At 41.2% G+C, this 21,466-nt stretch overlaps 1 protein-coding gene across 2 annotated transcripts; it reads right to left on the bottom strand.

Annotated features, from left to right (window-relative positions):
• Positions 1-353: 353 nt before the first annotated feature.
• Positions 354-11,875, bottom strand: LOC101485634 (metalloreductase STEAP3). Of its 2 annotated transcripts, none has more exons than XM_004552585.2 (6): positions 11,788-11,875; positions 10,804-11,065; positions 8,437-8,703; positions 7,783-8,310; positions 6,778-6,942; positions 354-2,222 (listed from the first exon to the last, which is right to left on the bottom strand). In XM_004552585.2, the coding sequence occupies exons 2-6, from the start codon at positions 11,023-11,025 to the stop codon at positions 1,935-1,937; spliced, it is 1,470 nt and encodes a 489-aa protein (XP_004552642.1). In that variant the 5' UTR covers positions 11,026-11,065; positions 11,788-11,875; the 3' UTR covers positions 354-1,934. The 2 variants fall into 2 exon arrangements, with proteins under 2 accessions (XP_004552642.1, XP_004552643.1); XM_004552586.2 differs by having other exon boundaries at positions 10,804-11,031; positions 11,788-11,855.
• Between the last annotated feature and the right edge of the window lie 9,591 nt (positions 11,876-21,466).

The following is a 21,466-nucleotide window of genomic DNA, read 5'->3' as shown; positions in this document are numbered from 1 at the left end:
GCTGAAAACATTACTCTGTCAGCAGGTTGTTCATGATGTGACTCTCCCTTTCCACTACATCCCAAATATCCTCTACTGGACTGGGATCTGTTGACTGAGGAGGCCATGAAGTGGGGGAAAAAAAATCCAAAGGACAAGTCGTGCAAGACAATAGAAAAAGTCACCACAAGATGGCAGCAAGCACAAAATGACATGTTCGGCTGTGTGTGTGTGTGTGTGTGTGTGTGTGTGTGGGGGGGGGGGGGGATTTGGTGGCATTAAGTGTAATATTTAAAACATGAAGATGGTTTATTTGAATCCAGAAGTTAATCTAATCTGAAGAACTCCAAAAACGACGACAAACACCAGAGATGTGAAAGCTCGCTCTGTCATAGAAAACTTTATTCCATGTTTTATAAATTAACACTTGAAATCATCATGTTGTCACGATGACAGACACAGACTTAACAGATCCAGCATATAAATGAAAATCTCTGGCAAGAGCAGAAAAATGAGAGTGCACGTAGGGCTGATGTACAAAGGTGTTGTTTTGGGAGTTTTTTTTAATGAAGAAAAAGTTGGTTGAAGAGTCAAAACTTCCTTTTTAATCGGTTTTTATATTTCCGCTCCGCCTTCTCCGTATGACAGATTATTTAGAACATGTGAAAGACTTCATTTTGTGCCACGCTTCCTAAAAGAGCAATACACCTGAAATTGCATTTCTTTCTACATGCAGATATATCCACTTAAAATGAATCTGAGTTCTATTTTCAATCAGTTTGGTGTGTAACAAGTATTAATGTCACACGATGCTTGGTTACATTTAAACTATGGCCTCTTACCTTACCCAATATAAGCTAGCTGTACCTTAGTTTAGTGTCAGGACTGTCACCTGACATGAAGTAAGCTTAAATAAATAATTTCTTATTTAGATTTATCCAGTTCCAGTTGGATAAACAGTAAAACAGTGAATGACAGTAAAATATTGTAATACAGCTTCTTAACTGAAATATTACTGCCTGTGTTGGTGTTTACTTCATCAGAGTGAGAGAGAAAAAAAAAGCAGCAGAAACATCTGACATTTTACATCTGAATAAGTCAGAGGCCGTGGTGAGATTCCCCTGAGCGAGATGGCAGCAGCAGACGTGCATCTCGCTGGCCTGGATGCTGCATCTACGTGCATCGATCTGGAAAATGAGCAGTTAGCACCTCTAAGTTACGACAAGGCAGGCGGCTGATCCGTTTGAGAAAATGGCTTAATTCAAACATACGCACTCGTGTCAAATATTGTGAAAAATAGTGATTATGATGATATTCAGTGTTTAAATATTATAGTTTAATATTTTACTGTTGCAGTGTTTCTCTGTAAAGGAGAGGATTCAAAACATAGTGTCAACTCTGGGAAGGAGTTTTTCTTTGAGATATGCCTTTCCCAAAACAAATAGTTTTAACACAGTGCTGATCACTGTCAAGGGAAGAAAAGGAGAAATTAGAAAAGAAAACCTTCAAATGACTTCAAATAGAAACAGATCTGTACAGCACCAAATGCTCCTAGAGAGGAATGCAGACAGCGTGAGGAAAGCCAAGCGCACTTCTGATGCTCATAGTAAACCTCATTTAAGCTCGACTATCAGCTGTAAGGTTACAGAGGCTGTTTTGATTGCATGAATACTGCTCTTCAGTTTTGGATTAACAGAAAAGAGATCGATAAAACACTTTAAATGTTAACTAAGTAGTCTAACTACCAATGCATCGAGCAGTAAAGGTGGCACCACCGCTCTAAAAATCTCAAAGAGTCTTCCAGCTAATTGTTGAAGAGGATCCTCTCTGAACCCCCTCAAAAGGCCAGAGATGATCCTCCAAAGTGCTCAAAGAGTGTATAAATCTTTTATCCTCCATGTGCTTTATATTCATGAGTCTGGGTTTTCTATGCACGCTGCTGAAAACGGTGCTTCTCACACATTACTGACATTCTCCAGCCCGTTGCGGCAGTCGTCATCTGGCAGGATGAAGCGGATGTGCCGGCTCTTCTCCCAGCCGCGGCGGATCTGCCCGAGCCGGTGGCCCACGCAGGGCAGGAAGAGGGCCACGCGGCCCAGCAGCACCGCGAGGGGGAGAATGAGGACCAGGAGGAAGGTGGGAGGCATGTAGAAGTAGTACTGGGCCGAGAGGAAGGCGCGGTTCCAGCCGAAGATGAGGGTGTGGAGGGTAGCCATGGATAAGGCGCAGTAGCCGAGTGTGGACTGCAGGAGACAGAATAAAGGGGATAATACCTTTAATAAAATCTTACAACACTGATTGAATTTTTTTAGCTTCCTTGTGTTGACAATTAAAAAAATGCAATATTAAAATCGCTGTTTCCATCATAGATTTAAAAATGAGCTACATTTTAGTTAGCACACTTTCTAATCGAACTCTACTGGTTCTACTGGAAGTTTCTTCCTGTCAAAGGCGAATTTTTCCTCCCCAATGTTGCCAACTGCTTACTTATATGGTGGTCGTCTGACTGTTGGTGTTTTCTCTCTGTTATTGCAGGTCTTTACCTTACTTAATATAAAGCGCCTTGAAGCAAATGTTGTGATTTGGTGCTATATAAATAAACTTGAATTGAACATTTGCGTATACCTTTTAAAGGTATATACAGTATATACCTTTCAGCATTCATGATGCCTTTACAGACGTCCAAGCTGCCAATCAAATAGGCACTGAAACACTGCCGTACCATCAGTCATGCAGGCTTTTGAACAGAGTGCTGATAAAAAGCCGGGTAGTTCTGCTTTGTATAAAAGAGCTTAGGTCCTGAGACAGCAGCAGCATTTCTGAATCATGTTAACATACGAGTTCCTCCTTGTTTGACAGAGCTTTAAAGTGTTTCTGAGCTCATGCATTCATTTCAATGACAGACACGTGTCTGTTTTATTGCAGTGCCTCCCGAGGGCCAAAGGATCACAGGCATTAATAAATGATTTGTCCCTCACATACAGAGACTCTGTAGATGATGAGATATTCAAGGACTTCATAAATTTATGTTAAGGGATATTATTCTAAATTATTCTTGTTTCACAATTCGTAGATGCAGTTTCTTCGCAGAATAATGACACTCTGCCAACCTTTACTTCTAATAAGCTGTTTTTAGTCGCACTCATGTTGATGACCTATTGCCAGTGAACCTAATTAGTTGCAAAAAACATAATAGATTTATTGAGGCTGAAACTTTTTACAAGGGATATCCCTGAAATTTAAATCTAATTCAATTCAAAAGCAAATACGTAAAAGAAAAAGAGTGGTGGGATGGTCGGCAACAAAGACTCATGTAGCAGTAAGGGTTAGGCTGACACTAGAGGCTGTTTTTGACCGTAAAACTCATCGTGCAAGGGCAGACGGGAGGGTGGGGGGTCGTCAGAGAGCCAAAGCCAACAGCCAAAGGCGGCTGCAGGTTTCTGCTATGAATCCTTCCACAGGTTCAGCAACAGAAACAGTGCTCTCCAAGTGCTCCTGTAGTCAGCTCAGCTCGAGGTGAATTAAACACCAAGTGAGTTGCAATGGCAAGAGATGAATAATTTTCTATTTATATCATGTGACGTCCTGCAAACTTCAAAGTTTACTTGAGTTTATCCTCACTGCTGAAAGCAAAGACAAATTTATGGAAACATGCAGGTCAGGGTGGTCTTCATTCGGTGCATAAACACACAAACACACATACTAAAAATTAAACCATAAAAAACACATTATTTTTAAACCCAGAACATTTTATTTGCATTTGTGTCACCTAAAACAGTGATTCCCAAAGTGTGGCCAGCCCTGGTGGACTGTAACGGTACTGCAGGCAAGCCACATTAATAACAAACAGTCCCGATCAAAAGATGTTTTCAATAAATTGCATGCTCAAAAATATGTTTTGTCTCACTCCCATTTCTTCTAGTTGCATGTGAAGCTCTACTTGGAACCTTGTTGAGATTCAACCATGCAAAATATAATTTTTTGCCATTTTTCAAGTGCTCTTAAACTTTTGATCGGGACTGAAAGTCAAAATTCCTTACGCATAGGTTTATTTGTTTGTTTTTTTGTGCAAAATTAACATAAAGGCTGCCATGATCCATTGTAACACTGTTATCTTACAGCTAATTTGCATCTGCAATCCCTTGGCAGGTTACATATTTACATACATTTATTTATTTAAAAAAAGGGAATTTAAACTGGTAATAGGAGGTGGTTAGCCTGACTCATTACTATGACCTAAATTTACTGCTCTTATATTGAAGTTAGTGTCCCAGTGGCAGGTGGGTCACACATTGGGCTTAACAATTTGCATATGCCTGGGTAACAGCAGCAACTTATAAATGGACTGGTTTACATATAGCATTTTTCTGCTCTACCCGAGAACTCAGTGTACTTTACATCTAAAGCACCTAAAATATTAGCCAGCTGAGAACTGATATAGCAACTCAATGCCACCACAATTGACTATATAATTTATATAAATTAAACACCTAGATCACTCAACGGTTCCTTAACTGTCCAAGAGCGCCCACACTGAAGCAGAAACTAAAAATAGACCCCAAAAACAGGGTTCTGGATACTTTGACAGTTGCTAGCTCTGACAGTGTTTATGCATTTATAAAAAAAAAAAAAAAAAAAGGAGAGAGAGAAAAAAAACAAAAACAAACTAATTGTGCACCCATGCTGTTGACAACAAGTCTAGAAGTGCTTTAATCGCACAAACTGTTGACATGTGACTAATCTAAAGGCCACCGAATTAAAGGAAGATGAAATGGGAAAAGTGGCACAAACAGACTTCACGTCCTGGAAAACTGGAGGCCATTGGGGGGGGGGGGGGGGGGGGGTTAAGGAGAGGAGGAAGTGTGTGTACAAACTGAGTCACAACCCTCCTAACGGCTTTGTCACAGCACAAGTTTAACAGCAAATCTGGGGCAGCTGCGGGACTGCAAACACTAAGAGTCAGTGTTTGTATATGTGTCTTACTGCCACACATTCACTATGTGGTGTAAGAGACACAGCGTGCATCTGTCTGCACATCAGAGTGACGCCTGTCTGTTCGTATGCGTGCAACTCAAACGTCCTGCCTGTCTCCAACGTCTTTGACCATCATCCTACAAGCACGGAGAACAAAACCATTTGACAGCACATGCTAGCATGAAGTATCTGGCTGAAGTACAGTGGGGCAAAAAAGTATTTAGTCAGCCACCGATTGTGCAAGTTCCCCCGCCTAAAATGATGACAGAGGTCAGTAATTTGCACCAGAGGTACACTTCAACTGTGAGAGACAGAATGTGAAAAAAAAAAATCCATGAATCCACATGGTAGGATTTGTAAAGAATTTATTCGTAAATCAGGGTGGAAAATAAGTATTTGGTCAATAACAAAAATACAACTCAATACTTTGTAACATAACCTTTGTTGGCAATAACAGAGGTCAAACGTTTACTATAGGTCTTTACCAGGTTTGCACACACAGTAGCTGGTGTTTTGGCCCATTCCTCCATGCAGATCTTCTCGAGAGCAGTGATGTTTTGGGGCTGTCGCCGAGCAACACGGACTTTCAACTCCCGCCACAGATTTTCTATGGGGTTGAGGTCTGGAGACTGGCTAGGCCACTCCAGGACTTTCAAATGCTTCTTACGGAGCCACTCCTTTGTTGCCCGGGCGGTGTGTTTTGGATCATTGTCATGTTGGAAGACCCAGCCTCGTTTCATCTTCAAAGTTCTCACTGATGGAAGGAGGTTTTGGCTCAAAATCTCACGATACATGGCCCCATTCATTCTGTCCTTAACACGGATCAGTCGTCCTGTCCCCTTGGCAGAAAAACAGCCCCATAGCATGATGTTTCCACCCCCATGCTTCACAGTAGGTATGGTGTTCTTGGGATGCAACTCAGTATTCTTCTTCCTCCAAACACGACGAGTTGAGTTTATACCAAAAAGTTCTACTTTGGTTTCATCTGACCACATGACATTCTCCCAATCCTCTGCTGTATCATCCATGTGCTCTCTGGCAAACTTCAGACGGGCCTGGACATGCACTGGCTTCAGCAGCGGAACACGTCTGGCACTGCGGGATTTGATTCCCTGCCGTTGTAGTGTGTTACTGATGGTGACCTTTGTTACTTTGGTCCCAGCTCTCTGCAGGTCATTCACCAGGTCCCCCCGTGTGGTTCTGGGATCTTTGCTCACCGTTCTCATGATCATTTTGACCCCACGGGATGAGATCTTGCGTGGAGCCCCAGATCGAGGGAGATTATCAGTGGTCTTGTATGTCTTCCATTTTCTGATGATTGCTCCCACAGTTGATTTTTTCACACCAAGCTGCTTGCCTATTGTAGATTCACTCTTCCCAGTCTGGTGCAGGTCTACAATACTTTTCCTGGTGTCCTTCGAAAGCTCTTTGGTCTTGGCCATGGCGGCGTTTGGAGTCTGACTGTTTGAGGCTGTGGACAGGTGTCTTTTATACAGATGATGAGTTCAAACAGGTGCCATTCATACAGGTAACGAGTGGGGGACAGAAAAGCTTCCTACAGAAGACGTTACAGGTCTGTGAGAGCCAGAGATTTTCCTTGTTTGAGGTGACCAAATACTTATTTTCCACCCTAATTTACGAATAAATTCTTTACAAATCCTACCATGTGGATTCATGGATTTTTTTTTCACATTCTGTCTCTCACAGTTGAAGTGTACCTCTGGTGCAAATTACTGACCTCTGTCATCATTTTAAGTGGGGGAACTTGCACAATCGGTGGCTGACTAAATACTTTTTTGCCCCACTGTATGTGTGGGTTCGTACCTGAACGAAGGTGAACTCCCTCCAGTTGACAGTGTTGGCCACTGAGGGCAGCGAGGTGACAGCCAGCAGAGAGAGCAGCCCGAGAGCCATGATGCCCACGGACAGGTACAGCTCCATCCTCCAAACTTCCTCCCCAACCCACGAATCTGGGTGGCCAGCATTCACCTGCGTAACAAGCAACATTGATAGACATGCAGTCAATGCAAGGGTAACAGCAACATATTCAAGAGCATGACAAAAATGTGAAACTGACAACTGCCTTTTCAGATCCTTTAACTCTCAAGTGCTAAAGAAGTGCTGAAGAAAAGCACTTAAAAAGACGGTACAAACACCCTTCAACCATGTTCTGATTGCTGATGTTGCATAGTTTGTCCATTAGGGGGCGCTTTGTAACTTGCCACAAACAGAGCAACCAGCCTACCTGGGCAGATAATAACCGAGTAATCAATGACTATCTGTTATTATAAATAAATAAGGAGGTTTATGAATGTTTCGTGTGTTAGAGCCCTGACTTTAGCTCAGGAGATGAAGCTTAAGGTTACGAGGAAGATTACATCTTATTAAGATGCAGATGGTGTCACTTCTTTTGCATTTTCATTTCTTTGGTGAAGAGGACTCCTCGTCCAACAATAAAGCGTAGGCCTGATGTAAGATGCAGACACAAATTTAAATGTCCCCTCTTCAGCACAAAATGCCTATGAGTTCCCTTCTCCTCTGCCTTGGGCATATTTGGCTAGAGACTAGCACAAAGGGAGACGTCTTTCCTGGTCATTGTATTCAAATGTGATGGGGGAACATTGTTGCTTCCACAAACCGCACACCCACTGCTATGTATTTTAACAGATTAAATATAAGTTTACCAGAATACATCCGTTTGTTGGAAAATTTAATTACAGACTATGTATATTTATTCTGTATATATATGTATATTATATTTATTCTGTCCTGTTTGTTAGACTCATGGAACGTCTGAACCGACACCTCTCTTCTTCTTCTTCATCTAACCTGTTCATAGGCCTTGTTGATCAGCTGGAAGCGGGCGGACTTCCTCATGGGAAGACACAGGCTATAAATCGCATGTAGAACTGCACACAGGAAGCTGCACAGTCCAAACTGCTTCCTCTGGATCAACCAATGGTCCAGCCAGTTAGGAAAGCGGTTGTACTTGGTGCCCCACCACAGCTGGAGGAAGGCGGCAATCAAACCGGGCAGGTAGACCAGTGATAACATCACCAAGGCGACACATGGGAAAGTGATATTCACAATCTCAATGGGCAACTTGTATAAATTGTTCTTCTTCGCAGTCACATAGGGATGCAAGACATCACGGACGGAGTTATACAGGTAGAAGAAGACAAAGAGGGCCAGAGCGCAGATGATGGGGGTGCGCCAAGATGGAAACAGATACAGCGGGAGGTTTTCGATCTCTAGTGAAGAGGAGAGGAGGCCCATGTCAACAGGGATGAAGCCCATCCTGCGGCAAAGCTGCATCACAGAGCTCTTGGCATTTTGATCGTCACTGCAGAGGAAAACCTGGAGAAAAAGACGACATAAAGACAAACATGTTTAGAGGCTAGAAACCGATTTCATTTGAAACCGCATATACCACCAGACCTCCATGAATGCGAATAGTCTTAGAGTGGTGATGACGTCCCCTACCTGTCGGCTCCCATCCCGTGGTCCTGCCTGTAGCGTCCAGGCTGATATGGTATTAAACCCCTTGACCACATAACTCTCAGGAAATAGATCAGCCAGCTGTTGGGCATTGGAAGGCCCTTCTTGCTTGATTTGCAAACCGTTGCTGACATCCACGAGAGTCTTTCCAGCTAGTGCTGGCTTCAGGTGGACCAATGTAGAGTGGTGCTCAGGGTACACGGCAACAAAGAGCAAGTCTGCTTGGTTTGCAGCCTCCATCTGCGAGGTCACCTGACGGACAAAGACAGAAACGTTCACGCTCGATATCAAAACTTTCCCTTATATTTAGCTTGTTTCATTAGTTGATTTCCTAGTATTGTTAAATACAGCCTGGTCAAATATTAGTAAAACGTAGCATAGCATAGACCTCTGCCTACAGTATTTACACTAAGCATCTCCTTGACCCTAATACATATTTGGCTCTAAAAACATACCTCTGAACGCGACAGATAAATTGTATGTTTGAATTAAAACCCTGTAGCTCACCGCTGTCAGTCTCAGTCGAATGCTTTGCACAGTTCCCATTAACCACAAACTATGTTTACTGAAAACCGCCATGAAAGAAAACCAAAAAAAACCTCCAAAAAGCTTTATTGGGATTATTTGAATTTCAAACTCAAATAAGCCAGGAAGTCCTTTCTTGCAGCTTGCAAATGAATAAACAGGCAGTAATAATATATGCTATTACAGTTCTGTTTAAAACTCTTCACCAGACCTTCTTGTAGTTATTAAAAGCAGTCTTAAGCAAGAGTTCTCCAGATTTTCTGAATGTCTATCAAACCCTTTCTTTGGACACTGGTTTGACAAAATCGATGACATTATGAATTTAAAGAAGTTTAAAAAGCATCTGAATGGCAACAACTTCATTTGACAGCAATGATCCCAAACACAGTGCTAAACAATGCTTGAAAAGAGGAACATACAATTGAACACAACAGTCATGGTCTCGTGTCACGGTTTGGGTGAGACATGAGACCATGGCTAAATGGATCTACTGTAATTTTAGTCAGTGCTGTTTTTGGCAGTGCAACAATAACGTCTATGACAATCATGGAGTGTCTCCCCAGACCTCAACATCATTGAAGCAGTGTGGGATCACCTTGACAGTGAGCAGATGAAAAGGTAGCCAACATCCAAAGAAGAGCCTTGAAAGTCCTTAAAGAAGGGGGGGGGGGGGGGGGGGTGTAGCATTACTAGGATGAATGTATGTGTGTGGTTTTTAAGTGTGCTTTGACCATGTATTAAACACTCCATGTGGCAAAGGAGTATATAATTACATACACGTCTTACTTAAATTCCCAAGTGCTATTTCTGACCCTATATTCATACATGAGCTTTTAAGGCAACGTTAAAGGTTATTCAGCTGTTACACATTTTCATCACATGGCTTGACTCCAAAGAAGAATTGACCCTTAGATTTTTTTTTTCCCCCCCTGTGGCTTCGAGGTGCCTATACTGAGCTGAAAACACACTAGTAAAAGGCTCCACACTGGTGACAGTAGTGGAAGTGGATCTAGTCAAATAGTGTGTGAGACCTAACATTGACATGAGACCATAACTCGAGCAATCTTATGGATTTTAGTCAGCAATTTTTTGGCAGAGCAACAATAAAGTTTACAACATAGCCCAACTCTAACTTCCAGATCCTATAAAAGACAGGTTGATTACTGAGCATGAATTCTAGGAGGCACTAACACTAAATTAGCGAAACAAATGATAAGGGGATATTGGACCTTGGTGCAGCCTTTCATCTCAATTTAAGCCAACCTTTTTCTGATTGGCTGCCCTTCACTAACAGAGGGGTTTTAACAGCAGCTGAGTGGGGCTTTCTGCTCACACCCCATAAGAGTAAAGACAACTGTGTTAAAATGAGCCTTGAGAGAAGACTTAAATTGAAGCTGTTGGCTGAGAGGGATTACTTGAACGCATTTGATAGAAGCCATTGTAAGCATGTGAAAAACATAACAATAGCACTCTCTGTTCCTCATCCATATTTGTATGCCTGTGGTGAAGACACCTTAAAAAATGATTCAAGCTGCAGATGGGAACTTAATCAGGGGCTGACAAGAAGTCATCTTGTGGTGCAAATGTATTGTGGCGCAGGCTGATGGATTGACTGCTGTATGCTCCTCCCATACTGCCTCTCATCTTCTTCTCTCAATCAACTGAGATTATCTAGTAGCTATGTTTATGAGGTAAAGCAACAACATCCATTATCACTGCTGGGGGAAAAGTCAAAGGAATGTATAATTACCACCAGAGGGACGGAAACAAAAACACCAATTACACTGTGAGTGTGAACGTGAGTGTCAGTGTCGCTGCATATGTCACCTCCGCCTCTTCGGGGAACAGAGCCGTGAAGCGCGCGGGGGTTCGGCTGCCCACCATAACCTGATAGCCGGAGGCCACCAGCCTTCTGGCCAGAGAGCGGGAGAAGTCGCCGGTGCCCAGGATGCCAATCAACAGGGTGCTGGGCGTCATCATGGAGGCTTCAAGGTGTCTGGAGCCCCCAGCTCTTTCTCGGATTAAAGGCCTCGCCATATCATCAGGCATAGTGCACTGACAAACCAGCAGAGAGAGCAGCAGATGAGACCTAAAACAAACACGAATCTTAATAACAGAGTTACAACAGGTTGAATTTAACGGTAGCTTTCTAGCTGCACCTTTGCAGAGCACAGATGTCTAATACCCATTATCTGTGAATCTCAGCTGGCATGTCCTAGATCCACAACTCTGCACTATCAAAGCAAAGTTACTGTCCAATAATAGCGTAAATGGATGTTATGGCAGCCCAAATATAGCAACTGCGAATTTTGCTGCTACTCCTGGACACGCTGACTAAAAAAAAATTAATTAAAAACAAAACAATCACAAACATTTAACCCAGGAAGCTTTCACTTTAATTATTTCAACTTTACTGAAACACGTTTGATGGGATTATCTCACGCGGAAGGATTCGAGAAAAATATGAAAACACACTTTGAAGCACTTTAATAATCACCTAATGATCACAGTGATACATGCCGAATTTATTTTAAAAAGCCAATACTTCAGAGGCTGTCTCGATTAATGGTGTATCTTTTGCTAAAAGTGGTTCGGAGAACGATAAGAACTTAAACAGACTGAAATCCGCACAGACTCTGGCATGAAAACGGAAAAGAGGATAGAAAGCTACTTTGCTTGATGCCCTTGAGTCAACTCGGGGAAACTTTGTCTCCGAAGAAAGTTACACAAGCCAACGCAGGCAAAACGAAGACGAGCATTTTGGTAAAATAACAGCTTGTCTGACATAATACATCGTCTGTGAATACTTACAGGCACACTGTTTACTCGCGTGTAGGTGTTCAGGCTCCACGCTTCCACAGAGCTTTCTGTAAACTGGAGCCTTTCTTCCTGATAAGATGACGCGGGCGATAAAGCCACGCCCCCACGTGTGTAAGCGAGATAAAGCAGCGTAACGGGCTCCATGATATTTATTACACGTGTGATTTCTGCACTTAAAGGGGCGGGTTAACACCACAGTAAGCATGAGCACTGCACACAGTAAAGACAAAGTGGCTGTTACTCCATTTCCATAATTAATAGGAAAACTTACGCGTTTTTCTCTTAATTATGACGTTTGACAAGTGAAAAGTTTATCATCCTTAACAGGGGCGGGTCCAGAGGGGGTGTGTGCATGGGCTGGCACTACCCCCACTGGAATACAATATATTCTTCTGGTGCCCCCAGATTACTGCTATGGGGTCTTTAAGTGATGATGTGATGAATCCTGCTTCTGGGCACAAACTACTCTGCATTTAATAAGGCTGTTGTGTTTTTAACATGTTTTAGTGCTTGTATCTTGTTATACTTTGCACAGACCCGTTTGAAAACAAAGGGGGATCGCACTTTTCTCATATTGTGGATGCATTATCTCAGCTGTTCTCCCAACTGAAGTTTGGTCCGTTTATAGCATCCTGCCATACGATTGCATTTGCCCCTAACCTTCGGGAACCCTCACATTAACTTTTATCAAGTGGAAGAAGGTTGGCGTTCATCCTCCAGCTTCAGTGTTTGTTATGCTAACATAGCTGTGTCACTGGCAATCACGTAGCACATTATTATAAACCAGCTAGCCAAACTTCAGTAACCTTACAAACGTCACTGCTGTTTACTTTCGTGTCTTCATTTATGTCAGAAGTGATAGCAGAGATGTACGTCTTAATTTGTTTTGGAAATTCCTCAGTCAGAATATGCTATATTATATTTAGATGGAAACTAGCAAGCTAACTTCCTGCTAACTTTTAACTCTGTTAAATTTCATAAATTTGGTTTTCATGGATGAATGGATGTTAAACTTAATTGTTACACCTGGTAGAGCAGCCACACTGATCATTTTATTACAGATGAAAGAATTTAGACAGTTTTAAACTCTCAGTAATGCCGCAGTGATCGTGTGATCTGCAGCGGAGTTTGGGCCCAGACACGGCTAATGACGTCAGACTTAAACACCAGATTAGGGGTGTCAAATGTAAAATCAGCCCAGCAAGGACGCCAAGCTGGCCCACTAAATGGCTTAGGAATATATGAAGGAGAGCATGGACTTTGGACTTTTGACTACATATAACTGTAATTTCATAAGTTTAAAATGTATTTTATTTACAGCGTTCTCCACTGATATAGACCTCTGTCATTGCCATTGCTATTCATACTACAACAACTAATCATGTAAGAGATAAACAACTAAATGACAGAAAACTTCCTGTTTTTTCACTATCAACTGTAAAACATTTATGTCACTCTGAAATTGCAGGTTTTTTCTTATTATTTTAATTTGGCTTTAAATGAGGATTTAAATAACTTTAGACTGACAGAAAGGGGACTTTCACTGGTTTGGCCCACTAAAGAACAAAATGTGACCCATGATGTAAAATCGTTTTGACATCCCTGCTTTAGATAGTTTAAGCATATTTTGGTGCTGAAGAAATGAGTATTGTTACGTTACTTAAGTTGGATAATGATTTTTATTTCACGAAAAGCTCTTAATACCTGGTTTGTTACATTGCAAAACAGGTAATTACTATAAACAGTGTTTAAACTCTTGTGCAGTACCAGTTTTCACATAATACATTTAGGGGCAGGGTTGCACATGAGCCAAGGAAATGGAGTGGCCAGCCAAAAATGCATTTCTTTTTGTGCCATATATGCAATTATGTTCATAGGTTTATTGACAATGACACATTTTTGTATTTTATTGTCTGCACACCACTTCAGTGGATTGTAAATCAAGCAATCATGATGTGATTTAAGTGCAGACTTATATTAAATTCAGGGATTTAGCAAGAGTATTACTTTACCTCCTTGTGAATTACATTAATTTTTACTTACAGTGCCCAATTAGCTGAACTTGCATTTGGTAGCTGTTCACTGTAACTCTCAACTTGAGTTCCAAATAAATATCAACGCCACACATACATACACATCCTCCTATCAGAAATGGCAAAATTCAAAGAGTGGCCAAATCATCAGTCTGTTCAATTTAATTGAATTTTATTTATATAGCACCAACTCACAGCATCAGTCACTTTTGTATTGTAAAAAGAAACTCCCATTTAACAGGAAGAAACCTAAATCAATAGGCCTAGAAGATCAAAGCAGAGATTTGCTTACATGGTTAAGAAAAACGTCTTCGCATCGTTGAAACAAGTTGATAACAAACTTGTGGAGGTAATTTTGTCACTGTCAAAATCTACACTCAATCAATGCTTCAAGAATGGAACTATAGAGAGTTCATAGCACGGTGCAAATCACTGGTACACTCAGAAACAGGAAGGCCAGATAAGATTTTAAAAACATCTAAAAGAGCCAGCCAGGTTCTGGAAAAATGATGGAATGATGGGATGAGAAAACAGTATTTCACAGTAAAAATGCATGATGAAAACATGCTGCCAAAGCAACCCAACATTGTTAAGGGCAAAGAAATTGGATATTCCTCAGTGTCCAAATCAGACACCTGATCTCAATCCAATAGAACATGCTGTTCAATTATTAAAAACAAAACTGAATTTGATATACCTTTACTAGTCCCACTAGGGGAAATTTCATAAGGCTAAATTCAGACCAACAAACAAGCAGCAGCTGAAGGAGGCTGAAGTGAAGGCCCAGCAGAGCATCTCAAGGGGGGAAACACAGCATTTGGTCTTGTTCATGACTTCTGCATGTCAGGCATTCAATTGACTGCAAAGGGTTTTCATCCAAGCATTAAAACAGTGCTCATATTAGTTTGTTCAATTCATTTGGAGCCTTTGGAAATGGGGGATGATTATGTAACCGCAGTAAGGTTGTACTGGATTATGTGGAGCTTCAGGGAAAGAAACAAAGAAAGATATGACAGTGAATCATCAGGATAAATAACAGTAGGAGACATGCTGGGGGCAGAATATAACTAAAGAGCTGCTCTGGATAAAGAATTGACCACTTTGACATGTTACATGGTTTGCTGAAGCAGATAAGATTTAAACAACTCCCAGTTCAACAGTTCCTGGGCCCCACTTCCTGAGCCAGTTATGGCAAATGAGCAGGCGCAGTATAATACAGTGATTATACTTCAGTGATTTCTCAGCGTTTCATTTTGTGCCACTGTTAGCTCAAAATTCGACTCTGTACAGTTTAGTGTTAATCAGTTAATACCCCGACAAGTTCTCCAACTTAACAATCATATTGGTTGACTAATGCCCAGATTTCCACTCTGTTTTATTAGGTCGGCCGTGTGATAGACTGGAAACCAGTCCAGGATCTACCTCGCCCTTCATTCTATGACAGGTGGGAACCTAAACTAAAGGTTAGAAACAGATCATAGTTTGGGTTAAAATAGCTTTTTTCAACATTAAAGCATTAGAAATGTCATTTTTCTAGGATACCAGGGTGTAAAGTCCTCTCCCAACTCAAGGTGAAGACAACAGCACACATTATGAGGGGTTGTTTCCTGGGTGAGGACAGTTTATAATGTCTGACATTTAAGATGTAGATTGTAGATCGTTGTAAACAACTAAACATTAACAGCACACAGCTGAACAGCACCCCGGAAAACACAATAAACACTGCCCTGGTGACTACATGCTAGTCTTGTTGAACGCTATGTTAGGAATACAATGCAGGGGTACGTTTTGAGCACATAGTATGCTCAGTTTCAAGTCTGCTAACTGCTCTTCGTGTTCATTTACAAAACACAGAGAAGCCAACGGCGACAACGCTCAGCTTGAATCTTCGCAGCTAATGTGTGGCGACACAACAGCCTCGGCTATCCTTTATATACAGTCTATGTTCCAGCCTTACAGAAATGCTACTGTAGCTGCGGACTCAATTATAAAAATAATTTTAGGGGCTCATCCCAAACTGCCAGGTCTGCCTGATGAAGGAGTAGTAACAGTATATTAGATAGTGGCGCCTCACATTTTCCCTATTGCTATAAAATCGGAGTATTTGATACACTGGCCTTGGGATTAGAAGAGAAAAGCAAAAGCAAATCTGTGTTTAAAAGCTGCCTGACCGCAGGACACGCACTGTCAACATGACTTCATCATGTCTGCCTTTGCCACTTGCAAAAGGTTGAATCCCCGCGGCTCGCTGTGCTGCATCAGTGCCACCACACACAAACACAGTCTTTCTCTCTCACCCTCACTCAGCTATGGCCTCTAGTTTGTTTATATCTTTAATATACAAGTATATGATGTTGAGATTTCGTGAATATGTATCGATTACTGGTGAATGCAGGGTATTCTGATCCAGTAGACTGTTTACACATTTGTTAAAGGAAAAAATAGTACTCTTTTTATGGATTCTAATATTAAAAATTATAGCAAGTGCTACGAATTGCCTTGTCTATGTGGCTAAGTGAATGAAAGCAAAGCAAAATTCATCACGAATCAAAAGGGCTTGGATGGGAGATATTGTGGCAGGCGACAAAAGGCAAGGTCACAAAAACATCTGACAAGACCTCAGTGTCAAAGTGCTGCAGGCAGGAAGGTGCTTCTATCAGAGCCATCAGGGGCAGAGGTGTCTCTAGTGCCCTTCACCGGGGATTGGGGTCACACGTTGAGACAGGAGCTGATGTTGCAGTTCTCCTTGCTGTCCTGTTGTGGTTCAGTTACAGGTTTCTCATGCACATTTGCAGTAACACGCTGCAACATTTTACTCTCAGTAAATACACCTTTTGGCTAATTAAAGCTTCGGACACGGCGTTAGCAGTTTTCTGAATTCCTTTTTTAATGCTGTAATAAAAACACAATATCTAATAGAGCTTTAAAAGTAATGCTTTACTGTAATCTGATTATTTTTTTCAAGTCCCCCGTAAGGGATTACTATTGCAAAATATGTAATTAGATTACTGTGACTTTCCTGTAACCACACTGCGTTACTGCATTACTAAACCGTGATTTTGTTTGTGAGAGTGTCTCATGACAATGACATACGAGCGTGCAACGTCCATGGTAACAGATGTGTGCAGATCAACAATGGATAATATGAAGTGCGGGAGAGAGTACGACCATGCAGCATTTAAAACGTGGACGTACTGACATTACTTTGAGTTTGATTACATAAATATTGCTAAAAACATTAGTGTTCGCTGTACACTCGGGCGACCGTGGCTCAGGGGGTTGGGAATCGCATCTGTAACCGGAAGGTTGCCAGTTCGATCCTTGGGCTCTCTGTCCTGGTCGTTGTGTCCTTGGGCAAGACACTTTACCCTACCGCCTACTGGTGTTGGCCAGAGGGGCCGATGGCGCGATATGGCAGCCTCGCTTCTGTCAGTCTGCCCCAGGGCAGCTGTGGCTACAACCGTAGCTGCCTCCACCAGTGTATGAATGTGAGAGTGAATGAATAGTGGTATTGTAAAGCGCTTTGGATGCCTTGAAAAGCGCTATATAAATCCAATCCATTATTATTATTATTATTATTATTATTATTATTATTACACTCGACGTGAGAAGAAAACTTCTTTCTACAGCGAAAAATGTAACTTCAAATCTGAGCAAGCATCGCGCTCGCTGCCACGGGAATGTGAAATTCACAGAGAAACCCCCGGATCCTCCCACTGACATAACCGCTGTGGCACCGGGCAAACCTCCACCTGCCCCACTCCTGCTAAACAGGTGGCAATAGATTTAAGAGCGACAGGACTCAGTGATGCTGAATCTTTGATTTTATTTATTTTTTGGTGTTTTACTTGTAAACACAAAAACGTATTTTATTTTATATGCTGCAATATGCAGAAAATAGGTTTAGTATAAGTAAGTGAGTAAAATGTATTTATAGACAAGATAGACAATATAAACATATTTAAAATAAAAGGAATTGAAATGTACATTATATTGTATGTATTGTACATTTATATAGCACTTTTTAAGACAGGAAGCTATTACAAAGCACTTCACATGGGAATATAAAAGCATATCAAACAAAACAATAAAACTATACAAAGGAAGTATAAAAACATATCAAATAAAACAACATATTACACGTGATCATTACTCAAATGCCTGTCCAAACAGATGTGCTTTAAGCTGTTTTTTTAAAAGAAGCCACAGAGTCGATGGTGCATAGTGGGGAGGTAAACTCCCCCACTACGCAAAGTACTGGAGCTAGGGTTTGAAAAGTGCGATCCCCCTTTGTTTTCAAACGGGTCTGTGCAAATAGTCAGAAGACCACTATCAGTGGATCTAAGGATCCACTTTGGAGAGTAGGTTTGAAGAAGCTCAGTGACATAGGTGCGGCTCCACCTCGTAAAGACATAAATGTAAAAGTGAGTATTTTAAACTGATATCTGTACCAAACCGGAAGCCAGTGCAAGGATTTGAACATGGGAGTGATATGAGAGAATTTATTACTGTGGGTTAAAAGCCTTGCTGCTGCATTTTGGACCACTTGAAGACAATTTAAGGAAGCAATAGACAGACAGGAAAAGATTGCGTTACAATAGTCTAACAGGGAGGAGATGAAGGCATGGACAAGCATCTCCATTTCACCTTTGGAGACAATAGTCCTAAGTTTACCAATATTTCTCAAATGAAAAAAAGCAGCAGGGATCACAGACCTGATTTGAGCATCAAAAGACAGAGAGAGGAAATAATTTTGAAACTGCTAATGATACGGCCTAAAGGAAGAATATATAGTGAAAATAACAAGAGGCTTGTTATTTGTCATGTGGAGTCCTTGTGGGACTCCACATGACAATTTAACTACATCTGACCGGAAGTTTCCAGCTGAAGCTAAAAGTGTTCTATCCGCCAGAAATGAGGTGAACCACGTTTAAATGTTAAGTCAAAGACTGTTGAATATAATTAAATTTTTGCTTTGTGCAATGTGCATGAAGTTAAAAGATTAAAACTAATAAAACAAGTTTTAAAAAGACAATTTTTCATTTGATTCAATTTTATATGATGGATTATGGAAGAAAAACGGAATTTGGTTGGTCTATTGCTTTATTACGTATTCAGGTTGTGTATCATGTTTTTAAAAAGTAACTAACTAATAATGTAACGAGTTACTTTTGAAAATAAGTAGTCAGTAAAGCAATGGGATTACTTTCTTGGAGAAGTAATCTGTAATTAGTAACTAAACACTATTTTCATGTGACTTAACCAACACTGTTCAGTACATAACAATGTCATTATAATTCAAGGGAGTTAGTTTATGTGAATCACTAATAAGACCAAGCTGGAAAATAAAATGCCAAACACTGTAGTTCCTCTGATGGCCACTGGAGGCAGGCTACAAAGGTGAGTCAAACAGACCCCCATGTTAAAATGCCCAACTTACCCAGCGACAGACTTAGGAAGCTTGTGTGAGATGTGTTTAGAAGCCCAGTTGATTCAGATTTTTTAAAAATATATTTTTAGTAACAAAGCCATTAACTTATGATGAGACTTTAAGATAGCGGCAGGAGTGACAGGTGGAATGGCTGTTAGCTCGCTGGACGTCTATTAATTAGGCTCTGAAATGAATCTTTAGACATTGTTTGTGCTGCTGGTTCCTTCTGTATTTTTAATGGAATCATCTGACACATATGTTGCTTTGTGGTACAACCACCGCCACCCCAACCCCCCAAAACAAACAAGCAAACAAGTAAAAAAAAACAAAAACAATAAAGAGCAATAAAGTTTGCGCTTCTTCAAAAAAAACTCCTTTCCAGGTTTTCGGACTTATTCCTACAGCACTCTGTACGCAGATTTCCCTTTGAAACCACGGGAGTCATCACCTGCTGGCCCTTAGAAAGAAGTCAGGACTTTATTTAGTTGTTTCCATCTTTTATATACAGTCTATGATCAAAAATAAAACAGATTTTAAACACCGTGTTCTACAGTTTTGTAGAGGTTTAGCAATTCAACAAAATTATTAAGTATAGAATTTCCTTTGTAGGAAAATAGAGACCAAATTAAAAGTATTAAAACCTGTGCTGAACTGATTTAAAAATAAGATATAAAATTATGCTGTTAATACTTGTGTGTTTACATGTGGGTTTTTTTTTAACTTATGGTAAATTGTATACACGGTAAACAAAGATGTCAGAACCTACAAGTCAGCTCTTTCTATCTTACACATATTTTGTCATTCATATTCCTCATTTATAAGATTTCCATTTGAGTATGACAACTAGGTGAATATTCCATGTAGAGACGTAGATGTCAGTCTAACCCTGAACAGATCTCTGGAGATGTCATAGATGCATTTCCAGTTATGAGAAGATTACTTCTTTATTTGCGTGTGTTTCATTATCTAAGCTGATCTCTCAGAGTTACCACACGTTTTGCTTTGTTGAAATTTCTGTACGATATTATATTGGTTTACTGTCTTCCCTGATTACACCCAATTTAGACAGGAACCTAATAATGCGTCCCCTCCTTTGTCTCAATGTATGGCTCATGTGCGCGACACAGCTGTGCTCTAACATGATTAGAAGCATGGCAGCGCTTCAGGGCAGTATATTCTCAGAAGCCGCAGTGCCTAATGTGGACAGTGTGTCCTGCATGGCTCACCATGGCCTGAGGATACAGTTCACTGTACTAATCCTGGGTAAAGGTCATTTCTGCAGTCGGGGATCACATTGTGCTCTGTGCCCCTTCATGCATACTTAATATAAGAGTTTTCTTTTGTTATTAATTACTTCCTGTTTCCTTTCAGTTAGAGGAAAACACAAATTTGTCAGCTTTGCCAGGACAGTCACGTCCACAAATTTTAACCCCAATTTCATTTATGATTTCACCTTCAGATAAGAAAAACCCAGCCGGACCAATGTTCGGGGTAGTCGGAGCTGAGCTGAGCACAAGCTGGAATTGCTTGGAGGGGGAGGCAGCACAAGGGCTTCGGCTAAGCCTCGTCTTCAGCCTCTGAAGATTTCTCCACATTGCCTTGAGCTTTAAAGCCTCTGTCGTGGATGAGAGGCCCGTGCTCCAATTCCAGGTGCTTAGCTCCGCTGACCTGCTATTTTGAAGTGTTCCAGGGCCTGAGCTTGAAAAGGAAATCAATAGATGCTTTTTATTTTCAGTGAGCATGGGTCCTCTTTATTGAGTCTCTCAAAAGCTTGCAAGTCTTAACAAACAACCAGTTTGTCTTATTAGTCTTATTTCCACTGACGAGCTCATAAAGCACATAGTAAGCGGAGGCCAGCAGCCTCAGCGGGGAGATATTAAGAGAGGCTGTTGAGGCATTTAAGACAAATCTGTATGCAATAGAGTAATGATTGCCCATGCACGTCAAGAATTTTAATTTGCCAGACAATCTAAATCTAAATTCAAGGCCCGTGGTGCTCGATGTGAAGCAAGACATCAAATGTGTCCCTGCAGCCACGGGGAGCTTATTGCTGAAGGTGTCGACAGCAGTTAGACATCTCTGGTCCTTCCTGCATATATTAGCTGACCCCCCTACCACCACCCCGCACCACTCTGCTTTCTGTGCTCCACTTCCCGTGTGTGTGTGTGTGTGTGTGTGTGTGTGTGTGTGTGTGTGTGTGTGTGTG

This window comes from Maylandia zebra, linkage group LG23 (genome assembly GCF_041146795.1).
Source record: "Maylandia zebra isolate NMK-2024a linkage group LG23, Mzebra_GT3a, whole genome shotgun sequence".
In the NCBI taxonomy this organism is placed as follows: domain Eukaryota; kingdom Metazoa; phylum Chordata; class Actinopteri; order Cichliformes; family Cichlidae; genus Maylandia; species Maylandia zebra.
The sequence above is the reverse complement of the archived record's forward strand: the minus strand, read 5'-3'. Positions and strand labels throughout refer to the sequence as shown.

Excerpts from the sequence above, each read along its gene's own strand:
- LOC101485634 (XM_004552585.2), bottom strand. The coding sequence starts at position 11,025 with ATGCCTGATGATATGGCGAGGCCTTTAATCCGAGAAAGAGCTGGGGGC. Across the intron at positions 8,704-10,803 it reads TGTTCCCCGAAGAGGCGGAG|GTGACCTCGCAGATGGAGGC; the intron begins GTGACATATGCA and ends TTTGTCCGTCAG. Across the intron at positions 8,311-8,436 it reads CACGGGATGGGAGCCGACAG|GTTTTCCTCTGCAGTGACGA; the intron begins GTAGGGGACGTC and ends CTTTTTCTCCAG.